This window comes from Poecilia mexicana, unplaced genomic scaffold (genome assembly GCF_051168715.1).
Source record: "Poecilia mexicana isolate PSO_F unplaced genomic scaffold, ASM5116871v1 scaffold_4, whole genome shotgun sequence".
Lineage (NCBI taxonomy): Eukaryota > Metazoa > Chordata > Actinopteri > Cyprinodontiformes > Poeciliidae > Poecilia > Poecilia mexicana.
Window position 1 is genome coordinate 11971579 of NW_028263373.1, and position 23911 is coordinate 11995489.

General features: G+C 39.2%; 2 protein-coding genes across 2 annotated transcripts; both read left to right on the forward strand.

Moving 5' to 3' along the window:
- Positions 1-1614: 1614 nt before the first annotated feature.
- On the forward strand, positions 1615-20124 carry LOC106903353 (guanine nucleotide-binding protein subunit alpha-14-like). Its single transcript, XM_014967079.2, has 8 exons — positions 1615-1858; positions 2166-2338; positions 8622-8806; positions 10139-10293; positions 11659-11787; positions 13295-13424; positions 15099-15252; positions 18408-20124. Exons 2-8 carry the CDS (start codon positions 2188-2190, stop codon positions 18608-18610), a joined length of 1107 nt encoding a protein of 368 aa, XP_014822565.1. The 5' UTR covers positions 1615-1858; positions 2166-2187; the 3' UTR covers positions 18611-20124.
- A 115-nt stretch (positions 20125-20239) lies between these two features.
- Positions 20240-22544, forward strand: LOC148159939 (uncharacterized). The gene has a single exon (XM_088004967.1). The coding sequence runs from the start codon at positions 20781-20783 to the stop codon at positions 22527-22529; it is 1749 nt and encodes a 582-aa protein (XP_087861093.1). The 5' UTR covers positions 20240-20780; the 3' UTR covers positions 22530-22544.
- The last annotated feature ends 1367 nt before the right edge of the window (positions 22545-23911 follow it).

Here is a 23911-nt window from a genome sequence, read left to right on the forward strand (position 1 = left end):
GCATGTCGTAGGTGCCTAATATGGTTTTTAATACAGCAGACATGTCCTTTAGTTTGCATAATTAAGAATACACTTCAAACGAACGTATTAACTCCTCAAATGCGCAGGAAAACGATCAAATATCGACACACAGCAGTGCAAATCTGCTGTCCAGTTGTGTTAGAAATAAAAGTAAAACAAAATGTTTGCGGTCCGTGGTTTCGCTCGGACCGGGCTGAAACGTGAAGCAGTGAGCTCCTGCAGCGGCCGAAACTTTATCCGCAGTCTCTGCACCCTCAGTCGTAACACCGCAAAGCCAAATGAATTCAACAATAGTCTACTTCTGGGTTGGTACTTTCAAAATAAAGTTTTATTATTAATTAATTTGTTTTGCTTTGTTTCGTTTTTAGGTCTTAAGGGAATTACAACGATGGATCCTGAACGTGAGAAAGATCCAACCATCTGGAAGCTTTCACGAAACAAAAAATACAAACTGAAGCATGAATGAAGCAGTCAGGAGCCATTTATATGTCACCAGCTGTCACAGTTCAGAGTCCCCTATTTACTTTGGAACAATAAACCCAGGGTGTGACCATTATCAAGACAAGAACCACGTACAAAACTATTCTGCCTCATCTTTAATCGCCGCATACTCTTCAATTTGTTGAACTTTCAGTCACAGTATAAGTGGAACTATTCCTTCTTTTTTTTTAGCAAATTGAAACAGCAGCATTTGCTGTAACTGAATAATAAACTAGTAGTAACAATCATCATTACTTTATTCTAAAAAGCAATTAAAAAAACAGTTATTCTAAATTAAACAACAAAGCAGCTGGAAAAGAAAATAAATGTTACGTATCAGGCACGTCATTATTTCAACCACTCTGTTCCTGGTAGATTATGTGGATTGACTGCTTATGAACTCCTCAGCTCAGCATTTGAAAAGCTTGGATGCTGTATATCACTGTGACCTGATTTTTTTTTTTATGACTGACTGTCATAAAAATAAAAATAAAAAAACAGTCAGCCATTATTGCTCCACTTTCTATGCTACAGCAAATTGTCCCTTTTTTTCTGACTGCAGACTTTCCCACTTGCTGGTTTTCATTTTATAAATGAATCTACATATTTACATCTACATATTTATGATCAGTTTTGCCTAGAAATTTCAGCCATTTACAGCCTACACTCTCAGGACATCATAGGTCAGAAATGATCTTGATAAAAAAGGCTTTTAAAGTTTTCCACCCCTGCCACCTGGAATAATTTGGAGAGGAACTTAAAGTTATCATGTCTTGTTCCTTGGGGTAATTTAAATCAATTCCAATGACCGAGAGATCAGCGCTCTTGTTCTTCTGAAACTGCCCTAATGTGTAATTGTGAGATTTTTCTTGGTTGTGTTTTTTGTGTATTTGGTCTTGTATTTTAGATTTTATATGTGTTTTATGCTGCTGTCACTCTTGGAAAAGAGATTCTTTTAATCTCCATCAGTTACTTGTCCTGGTTAAATAAAGAACACACACTATGGCTCACTGAATGGAAGCCGTACGCTCTTATTGTGGAGACGGGTTTTGCGTGTTTTCCGCTTAAATTTGCTGCGCTTCACGCTGCGCGCATTCCAGTTTCACAGAGCGCTCAACGGATCAGGGGAGACGGCGCATTCCTGTGTAGGCGCGGCAGACCTTCCAGAGCGGGTTGACCGGGAGAAAGGCGCTGAAACCCGGCATCAGCTGGAGGGAATGACGGCAGGTGTTCGCGGGTAGCTGGCAGGAGGAGAGAGGAGAGAGGAGAGGGGAAGACTGGGTGGGAAATGGATTGCGTAAAGCAGTCGGAGCCTGTGCCTGTACCATCTCCAGGAAGTTTGAAGCTCTGATTGGAGGTAAGGAGATACGCTTAAGTAGCTGAAGTCCACCTTGGCCTTTAAAAGAAACAGGATAATTAGGTTCGCTCTGGTTGTTTGTCTAAAACAAACGCTGTAAAAAGCTTCAAAGTTAAAAACACAACACCACTGTAAAGGTTTTAAACGGTTTAAAGTGAACCGAGTCTGTATAGAGAGTTTTAATTAAATATCCTCAATGTGTGATGGAATAAATCATGGCAAGTTGAGTCAAAATTAAAGCGACGCCCTAGTTTATAACATACAATTATAAGTTCTGGTTTATAGCATGTGATTATTCTGGCAACAGGTGGATTTTATAAGTTTTGTCCATGGCGGGGTGCTGTGACTGGATCTACCGCACCTGCGTGTGCTGTCTGTCGGAGGATGAGAAGACCGCCATCGCTGTGGACAAAGAGATCAAGAGGATCCTCAGGCAGCAGAAGAAGAAGGAGAGACGAGAGATTAAAATCCTGCTGCTAGGTGAGTAACAGCAACGCCGCACCGGAGTTCAAACACACGACGGCACAAAATCAAAGCAAAAGGCACGAAGAAGAAAGTTACGGGCAATTGCGAAATGCAATTAAAGGATGTGGGGATGACGCCCTGGATTATCCTGTGTTCAGCCGCAAACTGCTCTGTTTGTTTGGCAGCTGCGCGAAATGAGGCTGAAACTATGTAAGGCATGTGTCACTTTGAGGGTATGTGAAGAATGATCTGGATTAGGCCTGGCTGTACACCTGAAAGCAGCGTTTGGACACACACATCCCTGAAATCTGTGTGCAAGGATTGGTTAAACAACTTGGGGTCCTGCTGACAGGGGCAGTGTTTCACCCTGATGATTAAATTTAGATAGATAAATTTAAAAAAAAAATATGAACTGGTACAAACTGTTAAAAATAATTAGAGCTGAGATTACACGTGTGTGGCTCTGTGCTGTACATTGATACAAAGTTATGGCTGTTTTGAAGCTTTTGTCTTCGGTCAGCCGACGTTTCCTGATGCGATCGTTCTTCCTACTTGTAAACTAGAAAAGTTCAGGTTGGTTCTGAATATTTGGGCAAATTTTTTGAAGCAGGAAATTTTTCTGCTAGGCCCTCTGAATTTATTTAGAATTTAAATACAGCTAAAAAAAACATATTTACACAGACAGACGTTTAATCAATTTGATGTTATTTTGATGTGTTTTTTAATGCTCTTTGAGATTTTATCTGCGAAAGGTGCAATGCAAATACAATTTTAGTTACTTACTTCAAGTGCTTTCCATGTCTGGATAACTTAAAACAAAATTAAAAATTTGAAAAAGCAAACATTTGCACACTTGAGGCGCTGTCTCTTTTTGTCTCAATGTTCTGCCCATTAACCTGTCCTACTATTTGTCCCATTTAGTCTTCTCTCTGTCCATCACTCCATTCATCAATCTTTATATTTATACATTCGGCTCTCTGTGCAGTTTTCCATCTACCAACATATAATTTTTTAGCCATCTGTCTGTCGATTTCCCCATCCTTGTTCTGCCCATCCATCCATTCATTAATCTTTCCACCCTTTCTTTACAACCGTCTGTCTCTCCATCCATCCCGAAAGAAATAAGAAATGTGTAGGACCCCTGGTTGTGGTGCTCAGAAAAGATTCCCCAAATATGTGTCCGTCATAGCTTCACTATTTGCAGTTTTTCCGACATTTTGTTAGATTGTTTTCTAATTGTTTGCTGATGTAAAGCTCTGTAGAAGAAGATATTTATGATTTCTTTGAGCCTTTAAGCTGAAGACTAGTTCTTTGTACTATGTCAATATTAATGAGTGATGTCAACTTCTGCTCCATCTACATTTAGCAGTATTGTTTGTCTTTATTATGACTGTCAGAAAAAAGACTGAGAAACTTGAATACATTAATTTGACCCATTGAAAGTAGCATAACTCACGTGCTAAATGACCCACCAGGGTTGTATTTCTGTCCAATATTAGCAAGCTAAAAAGATAACAGGAATGAACCAGGATTAGGGAAAATCCTGACACTGTAGAGATCCTGTAAACAATAACATCAAATTATTTCCCAGTCTTATTGGCCGAGTGACTGTGTGACGAGACAGAAAACAAATGTTTGTTTAAGGGAACAGGGCTGTCTGTAAAATCTTGATAGCGTTTCACACAACTTCCTGCTGCTCGGTGAATCATTCTTGGAAGGTGTTGTTTGGGAAGCGCAGCAGCAAAAATGAACAAGTTCGGAGATCATCTCCGGCTTGAAGAGGTCGTTTTGATGAGACGCTGTAGATCCTGTCGATAAACTGTGCTGGTGTCATGTTACGGATTGCCAGTCCCTTCATTCCTCTGAATAAAAGCCATCACCCAAAAGCATTTTATTGATATTTCATGTGTTGTTTCTCAGTTTGCTTCGAGGAACTCGTTGAATAATTGGTTTTCTTCAGAGCTTTAATGAGGCTTTTAAATGGCCTGGTTATCAGCTCATATAAACATCACTTAGTGTGTAGTGACATGCAGCAAAAATAAAAAATAAGGTTTGAAGTGTGAAATATAACATTGCTTTTAAGATCTATTGTTCATAAAATCTTTAAAACACCTGAGGAACGTTTTGTTCTAAAAAATGAAGACTGAATACTGGATGGTCACTTGTGCATTTATGTCATCTCCCTCCTATTTTTTTATATTTTACATATTAAAGCATACACTTTACATGAAATGAAGCAAACCTTTTTTTATCACGGTTTTATTTTTTTTACATTGCAAAAATGTAATTTTAACATGGTGGAAACGTGAGTCTCACGTTTCCACCATGTTTGTACCTCCATTTTTTTTTTACCCTTGAATGTAAACTACTGCACACAAGTTTATTGTATTCATCAGTGTGTGAATGTTCGTAAATGGGTGAATGTGGTGTAAAGCACTGTAGGGACCTCTGGACTTGTTAAAGCACGATGCAAGTACAAACGATTCACTTTTTATACCCAAAATCTGTCAGAGGAGTGAATCATTTTGGGCTCAATTGTACTAAAGCAACCTGCTCATAATGAAAATGCTTAAATCTTGTGGACAACATGATTTATTGGTAAATTATTATTTGAAAACGGTACTGCATTCCAATTATTTAGTTTCTGATCCTCATTTATATCAAATTACGATTAAAATTCAAGCCAAATTAACTTGTGATTCACTGCTGGTAGACATTTTTTAGAGCGATAAAGCTACATTTCCTGAAAAAGTCCAACCTGAAACAATCAAAACCACAAAATATGCTAGCTGGCAACGGAGTAAGAAAATGTCTGAAGGATGAAGAACGTAGCAGTTTGTATTCGGTCTGGACACTTTGACCTCCTGTTACACTTCAAAGTCTCCACAGAAATATTCAAAGTAATTTACTGCCAGAATATGACCCAGTGGTTAACAGGAGGCTGAAACCGGAGAAGCTACAGAAAAATGGGCAGAAAAGATGACAGGGATTATAAAATGAGGAGGAATCAGATGGAACCTGTTTCCCTGGGGAAATGCATGTGGTGGAGGACGACACTGATTTCCTCTTAGACCACATTTTACACCGGAAATGCAACGTTTAGAATCTGCTTTGCATGCCCACTTAACGTCTCAATCAGTGTATCTGTTTTATATTTGTTTTCAATGTTAGCAGAATTAAGGAAAGAGAATGGCTCTGTGTTCTGGGTCACATAAAGTTCATGACAGCAATAACAAGTCAGTTCACTGTATTTCTAGAACAGTGGTTCTTAACCTTTATTGAGGTACCGAACCCACCAGTTTCATATGCGCATTCACTGAACCCTTCTGTAGTGATAAAGAAAATATGATCACAAATCAGAAAAAGGTTTCACAAATCCCAAACATGGTTTTAAATATTCTGCTTGAAGGGGGAGAATAATATAGTCCAGGTTTGAAGAGTCTAAGAGTTGTAGTTTTTTAATTAGAGCAGTTCTAGTAATGAAAGAGGTGCCAAAAAATGGTGAAAATCTAACTTTATTGAGTTTTCACAAATCAGAAAAAGGTTTCACAAATTCCAAACATGGTTTTAAATATTCTGCTATTAGAGCAGAATAATCTAGTCCAGGTTTGAAGTGTCGGTGTAGTAGATTTTAAACTACAGTCGATTAATGATGTGGAAGGTTGTGAAAAATTAAGTGGAATCGCCCTTTAGCTATCGGAAGCTGGAATTGGAAACCAGCTTCAGCTTCGTAAAAACGTAGGGAAACCTTGATATATCAGACCTTTACTTCAGTGCCGTAGCGCATGGTGAGCAAGTACGAGGTGCTGGTTGGAGGGATCAGTCCATTTTAACAGAAAGAAACTCACAGAATATCAAGCCTTAGTATGAGCGTCCATCTGCAGTGACTGACTGGGGGACGAGAGGCAGGAAAGAGACCAAGTGTCCCACTTTTGTTCAGGTCTTCACAGCATTTTAACCTCATTTTCTCTGTCCCTGTTTTGAGTTAAGTTGTGTGAAATTTTAACATCAGAGACAGTCTAGTCAGAAGCTTCAGCCTTGCACACAAATAAAAGTCCAGGTGTGCATAAGGTGAGATCAGATCTGTTTGACAAGTATTATGAGAAACTGCAGAGTATTTGTGCCTGATGCTAAAGTCAGGTCACTGCAGCTGTGATGTTTTCAGTTAAACAGGAATTAGGTTTGGCCATTGTAAAAAAAAAAAAAAAAAAAAAAAAAAAAAAGCAAAGATGACATTAATCAGTTTGTGATGTAAAAGGCTGAAGTTGTTTTGTTATTGTTCTGCTTCGCCGCCTCTTGGGTTGTTTTTATCTGCATAGATTAGGGTGATGGAAAGGCTTTCCAACCTGACGCGTCAAGAGCTCATCACCAAAAATATATTGTTCAAGTTCCACTGAAAACATTCAAAAAGCTGATCTGCAAATACCTGATTGCTGTAGAACCAGTAAAGACTTTTCAGAAAAATATTTATTTATTTTTTTCAAAATTCTTTTTGCATTGCTTTATTGTCTGTAAAGGATGCTTGTCTCCGAAACAAAATTCCCTGTTGAAAGAAAATATCTTAAAAGTATTTTCAATCTAAATCTATGTACGTGAATAGTTTCAATCAAACTCAAAGTGAAATAATAGAAAAAAAACACTTGAAAATTCAGTTTCTAAACCTCCTCTACTTTTGAGTGGTCCAGTCAGACTCACACCAGGCGCCACAGTCAGGTTTGGAAATCAAAGTCTTTTCCTTACAGTGTAAACATCTCCAGCCAGACAGTCATGGAAGATACGATAAGAGAAGATAGGACTTGACTTTATTGACCCCACAGCAGGGAAATTCAATTGTTACAGCAGCTTGCAAAGACAGAAAAAAAAGTGCAGGGCTCTTCTTTAGTCTCCTCTCCTGGTTGGAGCTGCCTGCTCCCCAGCAAACAACAACAAAACGAACTGGAAAGGCAACAACAGGCTTGTAGAAAGTCATTATTAGAGATGTGCTCACTCCAAAGACCCTTCTCGCGTAGGGGATCTGAGTTGTGGGACCGATTCAATTCACTGATGAAGTGAACAACCAGGTATTAAAAGGAAGGGAAGGGAAACCTGAAGCAACAGAACCTGAAGGCGCTGCTTCTCTCTTAATGACCGCAAATCAAACAAAATGCATTTGAAACATTTGCATGATGTCACCTAGGTGGAGGCTGCTCAGACCTCATTAACCCGCAGCAGTGCTAATCATCGCGGTAGTGGGGGTAATGATATTTTTATATCTTCGCTATCTTCCTGACTTTGCTCCCTCATAAAACCCCTCTTTTAAATCCATAATAAAAGGGTTGCGTGAAGAAAACGCTGCTCAGCTCTCCAATGGAGACATGGTTCATTAGAGCCAGCTTTATCAAAAGCGGAAGCTTTTAGGTCTAATCTTATAAGTAAGAGTTCCTACCTTCCTTACTGAAACTGGAGATGCTCTCTGAAAACTAAAACCTCTTGTCTCTGACTATACAGCTCAATGTATACACACCCCAGGTCTGTGGGATTTAAACATTTGTATTTGAAAAGTAAATTCAAAATATTTTTTCACATGCCATCGTACCTTGCGCAATTCAAGTGCAAAACAAACAAACAAAAATGTATTAGAGGAACGCATAGAAAAATAAAAAGCTGCAGTGAGCTGATTGCTCATGTTTGCAGCCCCTCAGACCAGAATTTTTATTTATTTATTTATGAAGTTTTGAAATAAAGTTCTGCTGATATAATAAGATATCCAAGCCATAGGACAACTTACAAAGAATCAAAAGGGTTTCATTGTATAAAGATATCAGTCAGGAGAAGGGTGCAAAAAGCCATAGCATTTATGTACCATTTCAGGGTGAAGGTAGGTGGCAGTAGTCACATAAAATATGTGACAAGAGAAATGTTGCAAATTTTGCATTTCTCAAAACTTGATGAGAAAATCAGACTGAAACTAAACATCATGGCAAATGCTGTTGATTACTGAGCAGAAATTAGATCATTTTAGTGCATATGTCTCCAATGGCAAGAAAGACGTTCCTTTAAATTTGGTTTTTGGTAGAATAAATTTTGACCAATCAGAACTGATTGAGAGAAAATTTTAAAATTTCAAAATCTGGCCCTTTTTGTTTTTGGTTCATCGCATAATCTATTTGTCTAGAGCGTGGCAGAAAACCAGAGCAATGTATCATGTAAAAGAGAAGACATTACTACAGACATGGCTGACATTAATAATGGTGAAGGAATTAAATATAGCTCACTTAATAATCCCAATTATTACCAACCATTGCTATTGCTTCTTCAGGAACTGGAGAAAGTGGGAAAACCACCTTCCTCCGACAGATGAAGATCATCCACGGCCGAGGCTTCTCCGAAGAGGAGCGGAAATCCTTCGCTAAGTGTATCTACCAGAACATCTTCACTGCCATCAAAGCCATGACTGGAGCCATGACCACGCTCAGAATCCCTTACACCAGCCCTGAGAACGAGGTAGAGCCCCACACATAAATGTCGGCCAGGATAACTACGCATGGTTGCTCTTGGTTACACTTGAATGCTCACATATAAACACAGGTGTGAAGGCATCAGGTAAAAAAAACACTTTAATGACTGATTGGATTGTGCATGCAATGAGAAAAAGGCATTTATGACTCAAACAAAAACACGCACATCCTGTTGTGGTCGGAAAAAAGCCTGCAGCATCTACATGAAGACAGAGAGCTAATGGTTTCCTAATAGGAAATGGTTTCCTAATAGGAAACCATTAGAGGACTAAATAGGCAGAAAGTGTTGATCTGTCTTTCAATTTAAAGGAGTTGTCACAAGACTATTTCAAACTCGATACCGATACGATGACAAATATTTGATACCGTTTTCAATACCGTGGCAAAATTTTTTGAGTAAAGGCTTCTTCCCGGTTGAGAGTAAAACTATGATTAACGACAATATGACTAAAAATGTTTGATTTACATAGTTAGGACACAACCAAAAAGAATTGAACAATTAAGCTGAATTAAAAAAATATATGTATTTTACGTTGGACGTCACTGTTTGGAGAAAGTAGACAAGATAACATTTAGCGTCAATGTTATTATCCTTGTGTAGTTTTGATTCAGTTCTGCAATTTTAAAAATGTTATTAGAAATACTTATCTTTAGTTTTCTACTGTATGCATCCATTTGACTGTCAATTTGTTCTACACAGCATATTATTTTTACAGCATAAACAAGGATCTGCTACATGCAAATGTATTTAGCAGCACTCTTGCGCAATTTCTGTCTTTCTGATAATTTGTCAGAACAGCAGCAAGGTAGTTTGCTCTTGTCTGTTTTATTGTTTTAAAACAGACAATATTTAGCAGACGGTCGTCCACTAATTAACGTCTTGCTGCATTAATTTGTGCCGCAGACGAGTGGTACCGACTGGGTTGTTTGTGTCCAGGAACTTAATATTTAAGCAGATATTGTTAGGTTTTGTTGTACAGGAGGTTTACTGCGTCACTGCTGCAGATGCAGGAGTTTCACTGAACTTGTCCAGTTGCTCTCAAACGTCAGTGTTGCAACGTCAGCATGTGGGATCCTCTGCCTCATGGAGAAATAATCTCCAATCAGCCGGAAAAAGAGCGTCGCTCAGGTTTTCCTGGACGTACTTGCAATGTTAGCAGGGTTTAAAACTTGCTTGCAGTTCTTTGGCAAATGAGTATCTCTGAATCATTTATTTTTCTAGTATCGATTATATTGAGAGATCGATTATTGTCGTCATAGTCCATGTCTTTGCAAGCGTCTGAAACGCTTCTCTCACCGTCCAATGTTTGCTCTCTAGAGGTTTGCCAGGTGGCTGCAGGATGTGAACACGATGCACATCGTCCACCTGGAGAGGAGATACGTGGATGCCATCCGCCGCCTCTGGTCAGACCAAGGAATACGGATCTGTTACAGCCGTCGCTGCGAGTATCAGCTCCTGGACTCCACCGAGTAGTGAGTAAAACCAAAACATGCTTATTCTGGAGGAGAAAACTGAGCTGCAGTCAGTGTGACTGGACTGGGAATGAGAGGTTGTGGCGTGATGAAGTGCCTCTGCAATGTCAGAAATGTGAAAAGTCTTACCAGAAGACTGCGCCTCAAAGTATGAATACCACGTTAAGAAATGGTTGTTTTAGTAAATTTACTGGTGTCACAACTATTTCCCCCTGGAGTGATAAAACGTGAAAGTTTTTTTTATTTTTTTATTATTACTGTCTGCCTTTGATAAGTATGGTGTAGGAACAGTGATGCTGTGGGCATTTTCTGGGAACCAATAACAACTTTTTGAAAAAGCAGGACATTGACACACATCTGAGTACTAGAAAACTGGTCATCATTCAATGTGTATGACCAAATCAAAACAAAAATGTTTCACCGGACACAAAATTAACCTTCTTCAATATCCTCAATAACATGGAGGATATTGAAGAAATGTCCTCCATTTCTACATTGAAGAAATGTAGAAATAAATGTAGAAATAAAGCAGTAATTAATTTTGTATTAACCTCAAAAACAGAGATTTAAAATACATCATACTGGATCTTCGTGGACTGAAAATGATGGGAATTTGTAGTTTTGATTCATAGATCTATTAAACATATTAGTTGTTAGGAAAAAAAAAACAAAAAATCATAATCATGCTTATTTTGGAAACTGATTATCAAATTAGATATTAACAAATAGAAACACATTTAATTTCTATGTTTGAATAAATTTGATTCAAAATTAATTGTTTATTCTTTTTGGTTTTCGATTTCTGAAATGACATTTGAGTCGTCTTCTTTTCTTTCCCAGTTTCACCCCGAGAAGCAAAACCGTCACAGATTTGCTGTGCGTTCCAACACTAGAGGGCGTCTTCCTGAGCCAACTCTGTGTTTTTGTGGGATCACGCAGCTCTAAATGTCAGAGTGCAGAGTTTACCGCCTGTTTCTCGTCACGGCGTAACGTATAGCAGTAGGTGTGAGCCCGACGCTCAGAGGATCAGAACACAGCCCGGGTCCGGCCGGTTCTCTTTAGTCCCTCTTTGCTATTGCTGCGCCGTCCTGTTTTCCCAGCAGCTCTGTCATCGTGATGTGTGCTCGATAAGGGACAGTCGGTCAACACTGGCTAATGACAGCTTGTTTCAACAACGGCCATAAAGATGCTGTTTGCACACAGGTCAACGTGGGCTCTCCCCACCCGCCTCTTGTGTTTTTTAATCACACTTCTTCTTCCCTCACCAATTCATCACTTGTCTCCTGTCACTTTCAGTTTGTCTTACAAAAGCTTCATGTAAAGCAAACAGCGGCAGGGTTTTCATCAAGTCTCTCTGTCTTTCAGCTACCTGAACAACTTGGAGCGGATCTCGGCCCACGATTACATCCCCACGGAGCAGGACGTGCTGCGTGTTCGGTTTCCCACTACGGGCATCCACGACTACTCCTTCACCATCAAGAACATCACGCTAAGGTGGCCGGGCCTCACATTACCGCCCTCTCACAGGGACAAATCCAATACCAGCGCTATTCACGGCGCTGTGAATGAAATACTGTTGAGGCTTTGTCTGCTCGCGTCTGCTTGGACACAGTAGGATCACGTTTCTAATTGCCTCTCTGCAGAGTTTGTGCTGAGAGGTGAAGTGTCCATTTTGTGTTTGATTTTGATCCAAATCCCACATATGAGGGTTTCTACCATTAAAGGTTTAAACCTTCACGGGCGACACAAACACCGAGCAGCTTTAAAAGGGAATGAGTAGCCCGTCCTGGACATATTTTAAACATAATTCTTATTTTTCTTGTTGCTAGCTTTTTTCATATTAGATTTATTTTTTATTTTTTTGAAAACTGGAGGAGGTGTCTGCTTCCTTTCTGACACAGCGACCGGTCGGAGGCGTCACATATCGTCAGTGTGAAGAACGTCCTAAATTCGCCGCCTGGTTTTTTGCAGCTTCGTCAGAGTTTGTAGGCGTGAGAATGATCTGTGAGAACTGGGACAGTTCCACACAATACATTGTTTTTCTGCCCCAATAATTAATGACACGATTCTTAAATACAACTTGACTGGTTTAAACAGTGACAAAAAAAGAAAGTGTCAAGAAACAATGTTTGTTCTTAGTACTGTATGCCACGTTTCTGGTTTTCAGTCAGCAGCAGGGCTTTTTCTTTTTTGTGTGTGAATTTCCTTCCATATTGGCTGAACATTAAAACACCATAATCCATAATCAATGCTGTTAATCAAATGAAATTAGCAAAAGCAAAATGTGAGATGCATTGGTGAAAAGAATCTAAGTTCCCTGTGATCAAACACTTTGCTCACAATGTTTTTAAATCATTTTCTCCAATCAATGCTATTTATGCCATTTCTATCGATGAAGACCTTTTGTTTAACTCTCCCTTTCTTTTTTCTCTGCCATGATTATGTAAAACCTTCCTTCTCTCCTTCATTTTTGATTTTATCTTTTCTTTGTTTTATTCTTTCTCCTTCATTCTTCTTTCTTTCTTTTTTAGTTTTCTTTTCATGCAACATTTGCCCTTTCCTCATCCCCTCCTATTGTTTTCTTGCTCTTCCCTTTTTCCTTAATTTTGCCATTTTATTTTTTCGTTCCTTCGTTGTGTCCTTACTTCCCTCCTCTGAATCCCTGCCATTCTATCTTCCTTTCTTTGTTATTTTGTATTTTAGTAACTGTACCTTTCATACTTTGTTTTTGTTTCTTCATTGATTAATACATTTTTTTATTTCACTCCTACCATTTTCGTTTCTAAAATTTGGTCCTTTCTCTCTTCTGTGTCCTTTCCTACGACCGCCTTACTCCGTTAGTTTGACCACTTTAACCACTGATCAACTCTCCAGGAGAGTTTTTTCATGTTCTTCAAAACCCTCAGAGTTTGAGTTCATTTTTCAGTCCTCAATAAGTCCTTCACAGTGATGCAGACAGGCTTTCTTTATCTTCCCTTATCTTTCTTCTTCCCTCCCTCAGGATTGTGGATGTTGGCGGCCAGAAATCGGAGCGTCGGAAGTGGATCCACTGCTTTGAAAACGTGACCTCGCTCATCTTCCTGGCCTCCCTCAGCGAGTACGACCAGGTCCTGGAGGAGAGAGAGACCATCGTAAGAAGAGTTTGCTCTCTTCGCCCTTCACTCTGTTAGCTCAAGCAGGAAGTGGATAATATAAGAGCTATTTTATGAATCCATTTCTTCTCTCAAATCATATTTATATCATATTTCCAATGCATATCTGCTGCATTTCCTTAATTATGGAGACTCGGAAATGGTTTCGGCTTTAAAAGCAGATGCTTCAGATGATTAGAGCAGTGTTAAAAGTTTTGATTATTTGAACTGTTTGTGATGTTGAGCTTTGGGAAGCATTTGAAAAGTCGGAATGAAATATTCCATCAGATTTTCAGGATTTTGCAAAAGGCCTTTATTAAAACTCTGCTTTATTTGCACATTTTATACTTTGTACTTCACAAACTTTTCTGTGTTTATCTGTCCTAGACCTGGAAGGACAAGGGTGCAGAACTCAAAAAATATTTTACAGATAAAAAAAACTGAAAGTTGTTGCTCATTTGCATTCGGTCCTCTTTATTCCAAAACCCTGAAATAAAATACAGTTGAAGTAATTGTCTTCAGAAGTCACCTCGTTAGTGTGTTCTTTCCAAGATACGAGAAGCAGAAAGCTAACAGTGGTGGCGGCGTCATGATGTGGGACATGAGCTGGAACAGGGAAACTGGTGAGAGTTAAAGGGGCAATGAATGAAGCTAAATATGTAGCAGCCTTTAGAGAAAACTCATAAAAGGTCACAGCAGATTTCAAACCGAGGTTCGTCTTCCAGCAAGTCAACAAAATCAAACACACAGCCAGCCGTGACACTTTTTCCAGGTTTTAAGTATTAAATTTAAAAAAAATGTGGAAACAGATCAATTCATGTTTTGTTTATTTCCAATTTTATAACGTTTCATCAGTTAAAGCCTAAAAAAGAAAAGTTTTGTAGAAAACCTGAATATCATTTCCTGTTGTTGACAAGCAGACAAACGCCTCAGCACTTGACCCTCCTGAAATCTGACCCAACCAGTCCTAGAATGACCTCACAGGCTGAAGGACAAGTCAGACAGAATGAGGCTTCACCTCTTGTAGTTTTGTTGTCTCCTCTGCCTCCAGAATCATTAGTGCGTTTATCTTATGTAAAACGTTTAAGTCTGACAAAAACTGTTCATAATCTATAATCCAAGACCAGCAGTGTATAAAAAAAAATCCCTAAAACACTGCAGATAATTAACACCAGGTCCTCAATAAGCCTAACTTGGATGCTTCAATAATAAGCAATTTACTAACACTTTACTGTATTACTGTGTTATTTATTTATTTTTATATATTTAGATGTAATCTGTAGTTGTAGTCCTTTGTTTTTGTAATTGCATCCTTCCTCCTGCAGGTGGCACTGTCGTACAACACACGTCCTGCTCTCCTCTCAGCCCCCTGGTGCTCTCTTCTTCCCTCCCATGCTACGACTAAACCTGTTGTCTCTCCCAGACTCTTTTTGGTCTCCCACAGCATTCATTAACCTCCATGTTGGTCTGTTGCTCATTTTCTTCCCTTTGCGCTTTGTTTAAATTATTCCTTCCTCCAGTTTCGCCCTCAGCTACCCAAAAAGCCAAACTTGCTGCAGCTCATGTTTTCTGGCTCCTTGTGAAAATTTGGTTATTAAGGGATAAGTAGAAAAGAAAAACATGTACGTCTTCTGCAGAACCAAAAACATGTTAAGCTGACTGTGTGTTCCTCAGAACCGCATGCAGGAGAGCCTGGCTCTGTTCTACACCACCATCCACTCTGCCTGGTTCCACAACACCTCCATCATCCTCTTCCTCAACAAGACTGACATCCTGGAAGACAAGATCCGGACGTCAGATCTGGGGAAATACTTTGACAGTTTCACAGGTTCGTTGTTCTAAGATGTGCTTTTGGTTTTCATTTACCGCCACAAATACAACGATGAGACTTTAACGGATGAAATTAGGAGTTCACCAGAACAGATTAAGAAGTTTAGCAGCTGTTTTTTTTTTCTTTTTATTTAACAGCTGCTAATTTAACTCGTCTTATTTTGTGTGTGGGCTTGAGTTTGAGCGCAATCTGACATTACTAAACGACTGCATTTTTTCTTAAGCTTGCTGGAAAATGTTCAAACATCCAGAGCAGAAATTGCACCAGTGTTGAGTCAGAGACAGGTTATCAGTCAATTTCAGTGCCATCAGCGCGCTCAGTGGCAGCTGCTTATTCTCATCACAGAGCGGACAGGACCACTGCAGGGACATGAGGGCTGTGATGCCGTTTGTCCTCCGGTCAATTTGCCTCTGACTTGTAACCGTCTCATAATGTTCTGCAGAAATAATGAATTATTCACCAAAAATATTGACAAAGTGATTTCAGCCCCACTGCGACTCTTCCTCTTCCTCCTCCTCCTTTCTTTCCTTCTTTCTTTCTTCCTTTCTTTCTTTCTTCCTTTGCTATTGTCATAATCATCTTTCCTCCATTTCTGTTTTTACTTTTTGCCCCTTCTTTTATCTTTTTCTCCTTTCGTCACACTTTTCAGTCTTTATCTTTTACTTCTGTTCATATTTTTCTGTCCTCAACATTTTCATTTCTCCTTCCTTTTTCTGTCTGCCTTCCCTTTTCCCTCCCTGCTTTTTTATTCCATAGTCCTTCCTCTTTCTTTTCTGTCGTCCATTTCCCTTCCTTCATTCTTCCCTTCTTTGTATGCTTGTTTGCTTGATCTCCCATTTTTCCTTACATTCTTCGTTTTTCTTCCTGACTTTCTACTTTGTTTTTCCTTCCTATGCTCATTGCTCCTGTCCTTCCCTTTATATTTTCTTTCCTCCCCTCTTTTTTCCTGTTTTATCATCCCTTTCTCCCCGCTTCCTTCTTGACTCGTTTTCTTCCTTTCCCTACCTTCTGCCTTTTAAATATTTTATTCCTTATTTTCTTACATTGCTCCTTTATTATTTCCTTCTTCCATCATTCATGTTTTGCTTTTCTCCTCCCCGTTCTACTTTTCCATACTTTATTTTGCTCTTTCCTTTCTTGTTTCTGCACTCTTCTTTTCACAGTCAGTTCTTTCTGAATGTTCCTCCTTACTTTTTTGCTTCTCTTCATTTTTGCTCCTTTTTTGTTCCTTTTATCCCTTCATCTTTGCTGCTTTCCATTCCTGCATTTTTCTCTCCTTCCTTCTTCCACCCTTGCCTTCCCTCTTTATCTTCTGCCTTTCTTTCCTCTTTTCTTCATTCCTTCCTTCTCCTGTCTCCTCCTGCCCTCCGTCCTCAGTAATAAATGGTGCCTTCAGGTGCTCTTGATCAGCTTACCTTCGGTTCTGCTGGTGTAAAGAGGCTGTATGGCGTCTCATCGCTCCCCCCTCGACTCCATCACCTCCACCCTCTCTCCCTCTGTTTCCCTTGGCAACTACAGACAGGTACTTTGTTCCCTGCCAGCCCTGCACCACCACCCGAACACCCCACACCCCCCCTTCAGGTGTACCGTACGTATTAGGCGTGTGTTTGTGTGTCAGGTGGCTTAGGGTTAGACTTAGTGACTGTGAGCGAACACTTGTGTGCATCTGCAGTGCACCCACTGTGTTTCACCGGCAGCATTAGCACGGTAAAATAATGACTCATACAGGGTCAAGCTTCTTGATGTCAATTTAACCTTAATGACAACTCCGAGCAGCTCCTACCGCTGGCTGCTGTTTGCTGCTCATGCTGTTGTGTTCCTGTGTGGAGACTGCGTGGCCCTTATTACTGCGGCTGTAACTGCATTTGAAAGCACTGCTGTTAAGTAGCTTCGCTTCCCGACGCCGTTCTCTGACACTGAGAAACTAGATTTCACTTGCTCTTAAGCAATTAAAAACAACAATATAATGACAGTGTTTAATTCAGCCTCTAGTTACGGCGTTTTAGCCATTTCGCATCTTGCTTGTTTAGACTCATTAACTTGTCTGTTTGAACAGGACGCGCTACTCTGACCCGAAACATTTCACGACAAAGTCTACACACAAATAGATTTAAAATAAACAAAAAAGACATTTTATTCATTATCTCTCCAGTCCTTGACCTTGAGCAGGACAGAAGATTATGCAGCAGCTGCTGAGGAAATATTAAAAGTTAACAAGTTGAGGACAAAATAAGAATTGGAAAAAAAATAAAAACGCTGAAAAACAATTAACGTTAAATGAAGAATATCTGAAATTCATGAGATGGGAGTTCATCCAGTCACCAGAGTATGTGTGCGAATAGGTGAATATTTGCTACGTTCGGACTCCTCTGGACTTGATAAAGTGCTACACAGGCCATTTGCATGAGTCCACAGCATGTTTGGCACGTTGTTTCCACGGCGAAAAATATTTCCAGTCAAATCGTGCTTTTGTTCAATGGCTTCTGCTCTTCCGGGAAAACTTCCCACAAACTTCAGTCATGGACAATTTTTCCGAAAGTGCATCTGTGAGGTCAGACACTGATGTGGGGCGAGAATCCAGACTCTGTCCTGAGCTGGTTTCGATTGGCTGTGGTCAGTCAAAGGAAACAACTCGGTTCAATCCAGTCAAGTTGACATAAAACTCAACGTAAATTGTATTTGAGGAAAGTTTGAATTGATTTTGAAACCAAATGACAGCTCTGTGATACTGTACACATTTTCCCCTTATCCTCCATAAAGTCTAAACAATAAGGAAAGAAAATGTTTACCTTCTGTTATTTTTAAATAATCGGTTTAACGATCAGTTGAAATATGCAATTAGAGTAAAACAATAATGAAAATAATTCTAGGATATGAATGGTTTTATCTTTGATTTTTAACTAAGTAGCTACAGAATATGAACATTATGAGGACGTTTTAAGGAATAATAGCTTCAACGGCGCTACATGTGGGGTGACTGTGGCTCAATTCAAAATGTCGTACCTCCTTAAAGATGTTTTATTCAATCTAATGCCCCTAAAAAAACAAAAAAACAAAACATAAATGGTTTTCTGTGATGTATTTTGGCTTTTTAAACTCCTACTGGTACTCAGCACAGATTTTTGTCTTTCCCTCCAACCGTCGTCTTGCAGGTGAGAAGCAGAACGCTGAGCTAGCAAAGCAGTACATCCTCAAAATGTACGAGCAGCGTTCCGTGAACCAAGAGACCCGGGTGTGGAAGACCATGTACCCACACTTCACTTGTGCCACAGACACCAACAACATCCGCAAGGTTTTCACCGACATAAGAGACACGGTTCTGCTCAAGTCGCTAAGGGACTACGGAGTCCTCTGAACTGTCACTCAGCGGCGCGAGGCAGAAGGAGACCCGACGGGTTCCCCACATCCGTCAGGCTGACAGGACTGAAAGCAGCGACTGAACTCTTTCTCACACGAAGAACTCTTTCCGTATGAAATCCTCTCTGACCGTCATGTTTTATGGGTTTTTAACGGAGCAGCAGGCGGGATTATTTCTTCTCTCGCATCTAGATTTCAGAACATGAAGATCTGTAATAAAAGCTGGAATCACGTAGTTTGAATCACAAACTGTGTTTATCGGTAGGGTTGCTTTACAAAAGAAGCGTTTGGGTCAAACGTTATGCATGTTGCTCTGTAAATGACGCTGAAGTAGAGACGCTATGAAGTACAGCATGGCCATTAGTGGTGGAGATGGGGTCATGCACTCCACTGCTGCGGTGCACACATGAACAGCTGCAGGTGCAGACAGATAACATAGGAGCCTGTAAAAGTTAATATTTTTCACCAAAATGTGAACTGTTAGGACAGATATTTATCGGAATAAGCTGTGTTTTTCTTTTAATAATCCATTATGAATCTTGGAAATATAATGTATCTCTACAACAAAGACCCCAAAGCAGGTCAAATTCTTGAAATAGAAGCTGCCGCACTACACTGAATTTGGCTGATGAATTTACTGCTTAATGTGTTAAAAGCTACACTGTCAAGCTGCTCAGATGAATGTTTTTTCCAAGCCCATTTTGAGTTTTAAAAAGGCACTTATTGAGTTTTTCTGCTTCTGATTTCCAATTTTATTTGAGGTCTGACTTGCCAATTCAAATCTGAACCCATTTTTCAATCTTTTCTTTGCACTTAAAAGAAAAAAACGAAGAAATGGCAAAAATGCGTGCCAAAGTACATGTTTTGGTCGATGCATTAGGAGACTGAACATGATGGGATTTTATGTTTTTGAAGCATTTAGTGAATAGCCTTAAGAAAAGACTGATTTTTCAGTATTTGTTGTGTCAGGGGGAAATCAGCTGAATCCAACTTTGGGCGATTGATTGGTGCATCTGTGGTTTTTAGTGACGGAGGATAAACGCTATACGGACACAGTTTTTCAGGAGGGATTTATAGTTGACTTATGCAGAAGTCTACAGACTTACCTGTACCCCTGCGAAGGACGTGTACAAACCCTTATATTATATCAGTGATTCTTGAGAATAGGGACAAAACAGGTCCCATGGATAAAGTACAAAATTTGAATAAAATATACACCAAATATATATTTTTTAAATATCTGACTAAACTAACCTGGGTCATCTGAGCACAACAATGTATGTTTTCCTGGTGTTTGCTGAATATTTTTTTATTTTAAACATTGTAGTAGGTGAATGGTGTCTGTAAAAGCCCTTGTCCTGGTGTAGAACTCAATACATTATCATAGTTTAAAAGAACTAAAATAATTATATTTAGTTGTCATAATATATTATTTTATAAGTATTCAAACAACTAACTTCATAACTATCAATGAATGAAATTAAAAGTCATTTAATATATTTTCAAATTCAATTGAAATTGTGTCCTCAGTTTTTGTCAACACCGTCAGACATAGAAAGAATGTGAAAAAAATCAGGCATTATTGAAGGGCACCAGAAATTCTGAGGACCCCATGACCACTTCCTTTCTCTTCCTGTGCTTGGAGGGATAAGCAGCTCTGGTAAGCTTATATTATTCTTTTGTTTTTTCTTCTTTTTTATTCCTAAGTTGTTTGTCACAACCATAAAGTGTCAACACCATAAGTAACATTTTTCAAAATTTTGATGAAATTTTGTTAAATAAATGCTTAATTTTAGTATATTTTAAGGATTTAAAAGAACTGATGAGCTACAATATGGCCTCCTTCAGAATATCATCATATAAATGAAGTTAGCATGGCGTTTTGTCAACTCCGTCAGATGTCAACTCCATCAGATTTTTTAACTGACGGTGTTGACTCTCTTAGTGATGGTGTTGACAAATGTCACTTAAGTGTGCAGTTAATTCATTTTACTGTATTTTACATAATTGACAGCACTTCACATTCATCATGTATTTCTTTTTAAAAATGTTTCTGATTATTTTCAGCAACTTGTAAAGTTTAATGGTTTAAATTTAATACAATTTTATTAGTCCTTTAAAATTAATAAGATGTAGTTTATTTTGTAAGGGAAGGGTATATTTATCCCATGACAAGCAGTGTACTGATGATAATTGCCTATATTTCAGGCTACAATGGCCAGAGAAAAGCTGTCAGTGGAGGAGCGCAAGAGAAGGAACAGGGAGTATCAGAAAAGAAGGAGAGAAAAAATAGTCAGCCTGAGCTGAAGGAAGAGTTTTTAAGAAAGGAAAGGAAAAGATGGAGACAGAGAGTGGAAGAGGGAAAAATAAAACATATCAATAATCTGGGTGAAAGAGATAAGAGACGTAAGAGAAGACTTTGGAAGCAAAAACAAAAGGAGGCAAGAGAACGCAGAAACAGAGCAAAGGAAGGCCAGAAAAGTGTAGATACCCCACCGCAGAGTCCTGTAGACGTAAATTTTGAAGAACCAAGGAGCACTAGGCAGCGGGCAGCAGGGGAAAGGGAAAGATCTAAAATGAGGAAAAGGCATTCAAGACAGGTCAAAGAACTAAAAGACAAAATTCACAAGTTATCAAAAGAGAGAAGCACTCTAAAAAAGCGACTTGTACGCATAAAAGAAAAAAACAGACGTAAAAAGAAAAAAACAAAAGACTCACCTCAGACTAAGACCAAAAAGATGCTTCAAGGGAGCAAACTAAGGAATCCATTAATCAAAAGATCATTAGTTTTCCACCATGCCTTGACTGCAGAGTTGAAAAGCAATGCCCATCATATTCCCAGAAGAAGCAAACTTGTAGCAAAGCACGCACAACTTTCTTTGTCTGGTAGAATTCTCAAGAAATATCGGCTACTTCATCAGGTTCATGAGTTTGGCTTGACTTACAAAACACTGAGAGAAAAAATGCAAAAACAAAGGAAGCCTAGATTTCTCCAGTGCATCTCCCGGAGTGTGCACATGTTTTTGGAAAACAATTCAAGGGTGACGACTGACAAGCAAGACACCATCACCAGAAATAAAGTAAAACGTCAAAGAATGATTCTAACTACTATGCAAAACCTTCATGGTGTATTTCTCCAACAAAACCCAAATATTAAGCTTAGTTACTCATCATTCTGTGCCTTGCGTCCTTTCCACATCACACCTATCAGAGCCTCAGATCGAAAAACCTGTCTGTGTCAGTACCATGAGAATGCCATGTTGATGCTTGAGGTCTTGAAATCATTCAATGCTGTGGCAACCAGCAACCTTGAAGAGAGTTTCAAACTTATCTGTTGTTCTCCAGCAAGTGAGTCTTGTCTTTTGCGTGCTTGCTCCCGCTGTTTAAACAAATGCTCAAGTCTTTCTCCAGAAAAAGGGACAACACCAGTAAAATGGTCACAGTGGAAACGCGTAGAGGAGCAAACAGAAGTTGGAACTCACTTTCACACCAAACTGCAGGAATACACTGGCACCTTGTCAGAGCTTATGTGTCTCTACCAAGACAAATTAAAAAATGAGACAACCACTCATGTCCACTTGGTTCGAAATCAAACCAAGGAGTATCGGAATATGATAGCAAATTGTGATGAAAATACAGCCATTGTTCATGTTGACTTTTCTGAGGCCTGGAGATGTAAATTCAGCTCAGAAGTACAATCCTGTCACTATGGACAAAATCTCCCGCAGATCACACTTCACGCAGGCATGTTCTACACTGGGCAACAAAAAGCAGGATTCTGCACAATCTCGGAGTCAAAGCGTCAGGATGCTGCAGCCATATGGACCTATATGGATCAAATCCTCACAGATATTCACATCAGATATCCGGCTATAAACACTATCCACTTTTGGTCTGATGGTCCAAGCAAACAATAAAAATAAGAAGAACTTCTTTCTCCTCTGTGTTGTCCCGCAACGTCTGGGATTTGAGAAAGCTACATGGAATTTCTTCCCAACATCACATGGCAAAGGCGCTCCAGATGGCATTGGGGCGACGGTGAAGAGATGTGCTGACAGTATTGTGCTGAGAGGTCAGGATATCATAGATGGCAAATTATTCTTTGACAAGGTGTCCAACAGCTTAAGTGGTGTCAAGCTGCAATTTGTGACAAATGAAGATTTTCAGTCTTATGACTCTCTCCTCCTGCAAACCCTGAAATCAATTCCAGGAACAAGAAACATTCACCAAGTGCTAGCTCAGGGGAATGTCATCCATTGTAGGTTCCTTTCATGTTTTTGCGGAGAGCCACAGATTTGCAAGTGCTTCAGTCCCACCATTCACTCTTTTGGCAACACAACACAGGACCCAGATGTCCATGAAAGTTCAACCACTGCTAAAGTTCAAAATCCTCTGGAAATGCTGATGGAGGAAATGGAGAAGGAGCCCAGCAAGACACCTAAAGGAACAACAACCATGATAGATCCTTGTGATGTCCAAAGTGAAGACTGGCTTGTTGTGATGTATGATGGAAAATGGTGGCTGGCTAAAGCCTTACAAATTGACAAAGAGCACGAAGATGTACAAGTGGAATTTTTTCATCCTCATGGACCAACTCTTAGCTTCAAGCAAAAACAAGGTCGTCGGGATGTCTGCTTTGTGCCATTTTCGGATGTCCTAGTTAGGCTGAGAAAACCATCCTCACCAGTCCGCACAAGCAGCACCAGGGGTGTATACCGCATTTCACCAGCTGTTATGGATTTTATTGAAGGAGAATATGTGACACGTCTATTGCCTGGGGATTAAATATTCTGACTTTTAAGCGATTTAGAAAGATATGAATTAGTTCACAATATATTTCAAAAAGTTCTGTCGTGTATATTTTTGTTTGTATTCATCTTTTACATTTTGATTGAAAATCGTCCTGGTTGATGACTTCAGTGACAAAGGTACATTCTCAAAAATTTAGATGTTCCTTGAAATCTAAATATGGTTATTTCACATTTTTTCTTCATATCTTCACATTCTACAACATTTCAGCATTTAATTCTTCTTAAATGTCATTTCAAGTTCAGTGTTTTCTTTTTACTTACTAGTTTGTCACCACCATCAGTTTTGTGTCAACACCGTCAAGTGCCGTCAACTCTGTCAGATGTAGTTTATGTTGCATTTTGTTTAAAATAATATTTATTTTGTTTCTTGATAGGCATTTGTTTGTGAAATGTCTGAATTCATGTATTTGGTGCATATGTTTTTTTTACTAATAAGTGACACTGTTCATTGTGGTGATTACTTTCAAAATTGTTTTTTGTATCAATTG

What these genes read in the sequence shown, in the direction of transcription:
- LOC106903353 (XM_014967079.2), top strand. Translation starts at nt 2,188, where the DNA reads ATGGCGGGGTGCTGTGACTGGATCTACCGCACCTGCGTGTGCTGTCTG. An exon ending in CTCCTGGACTCCACCGAGTA is followed by an intron (nt 10,294 to 11,658) that starts GTGAGTAAAACC and finishes TCTGTCTTTCAG; the next exon opens with CTACCTGAACAACTTGGAGC. An exon ending in ATACTTTGACAGTTTCACAG is followed by an intron (nt 15,253 to 18,407) that starts GTTCGTTGTTCT and finishes GTCGTCTTGCAG; the next exon opens with GTGAGAAGCAGAACGCTGAG.
- LOC148159939 (XM_088004967.1), top strand. Translation starts at nt 20,781, where the DNA reads ATGACAAGCAGTGTACTGATGATAATTGCCTATATTTCAGGCTACAAT.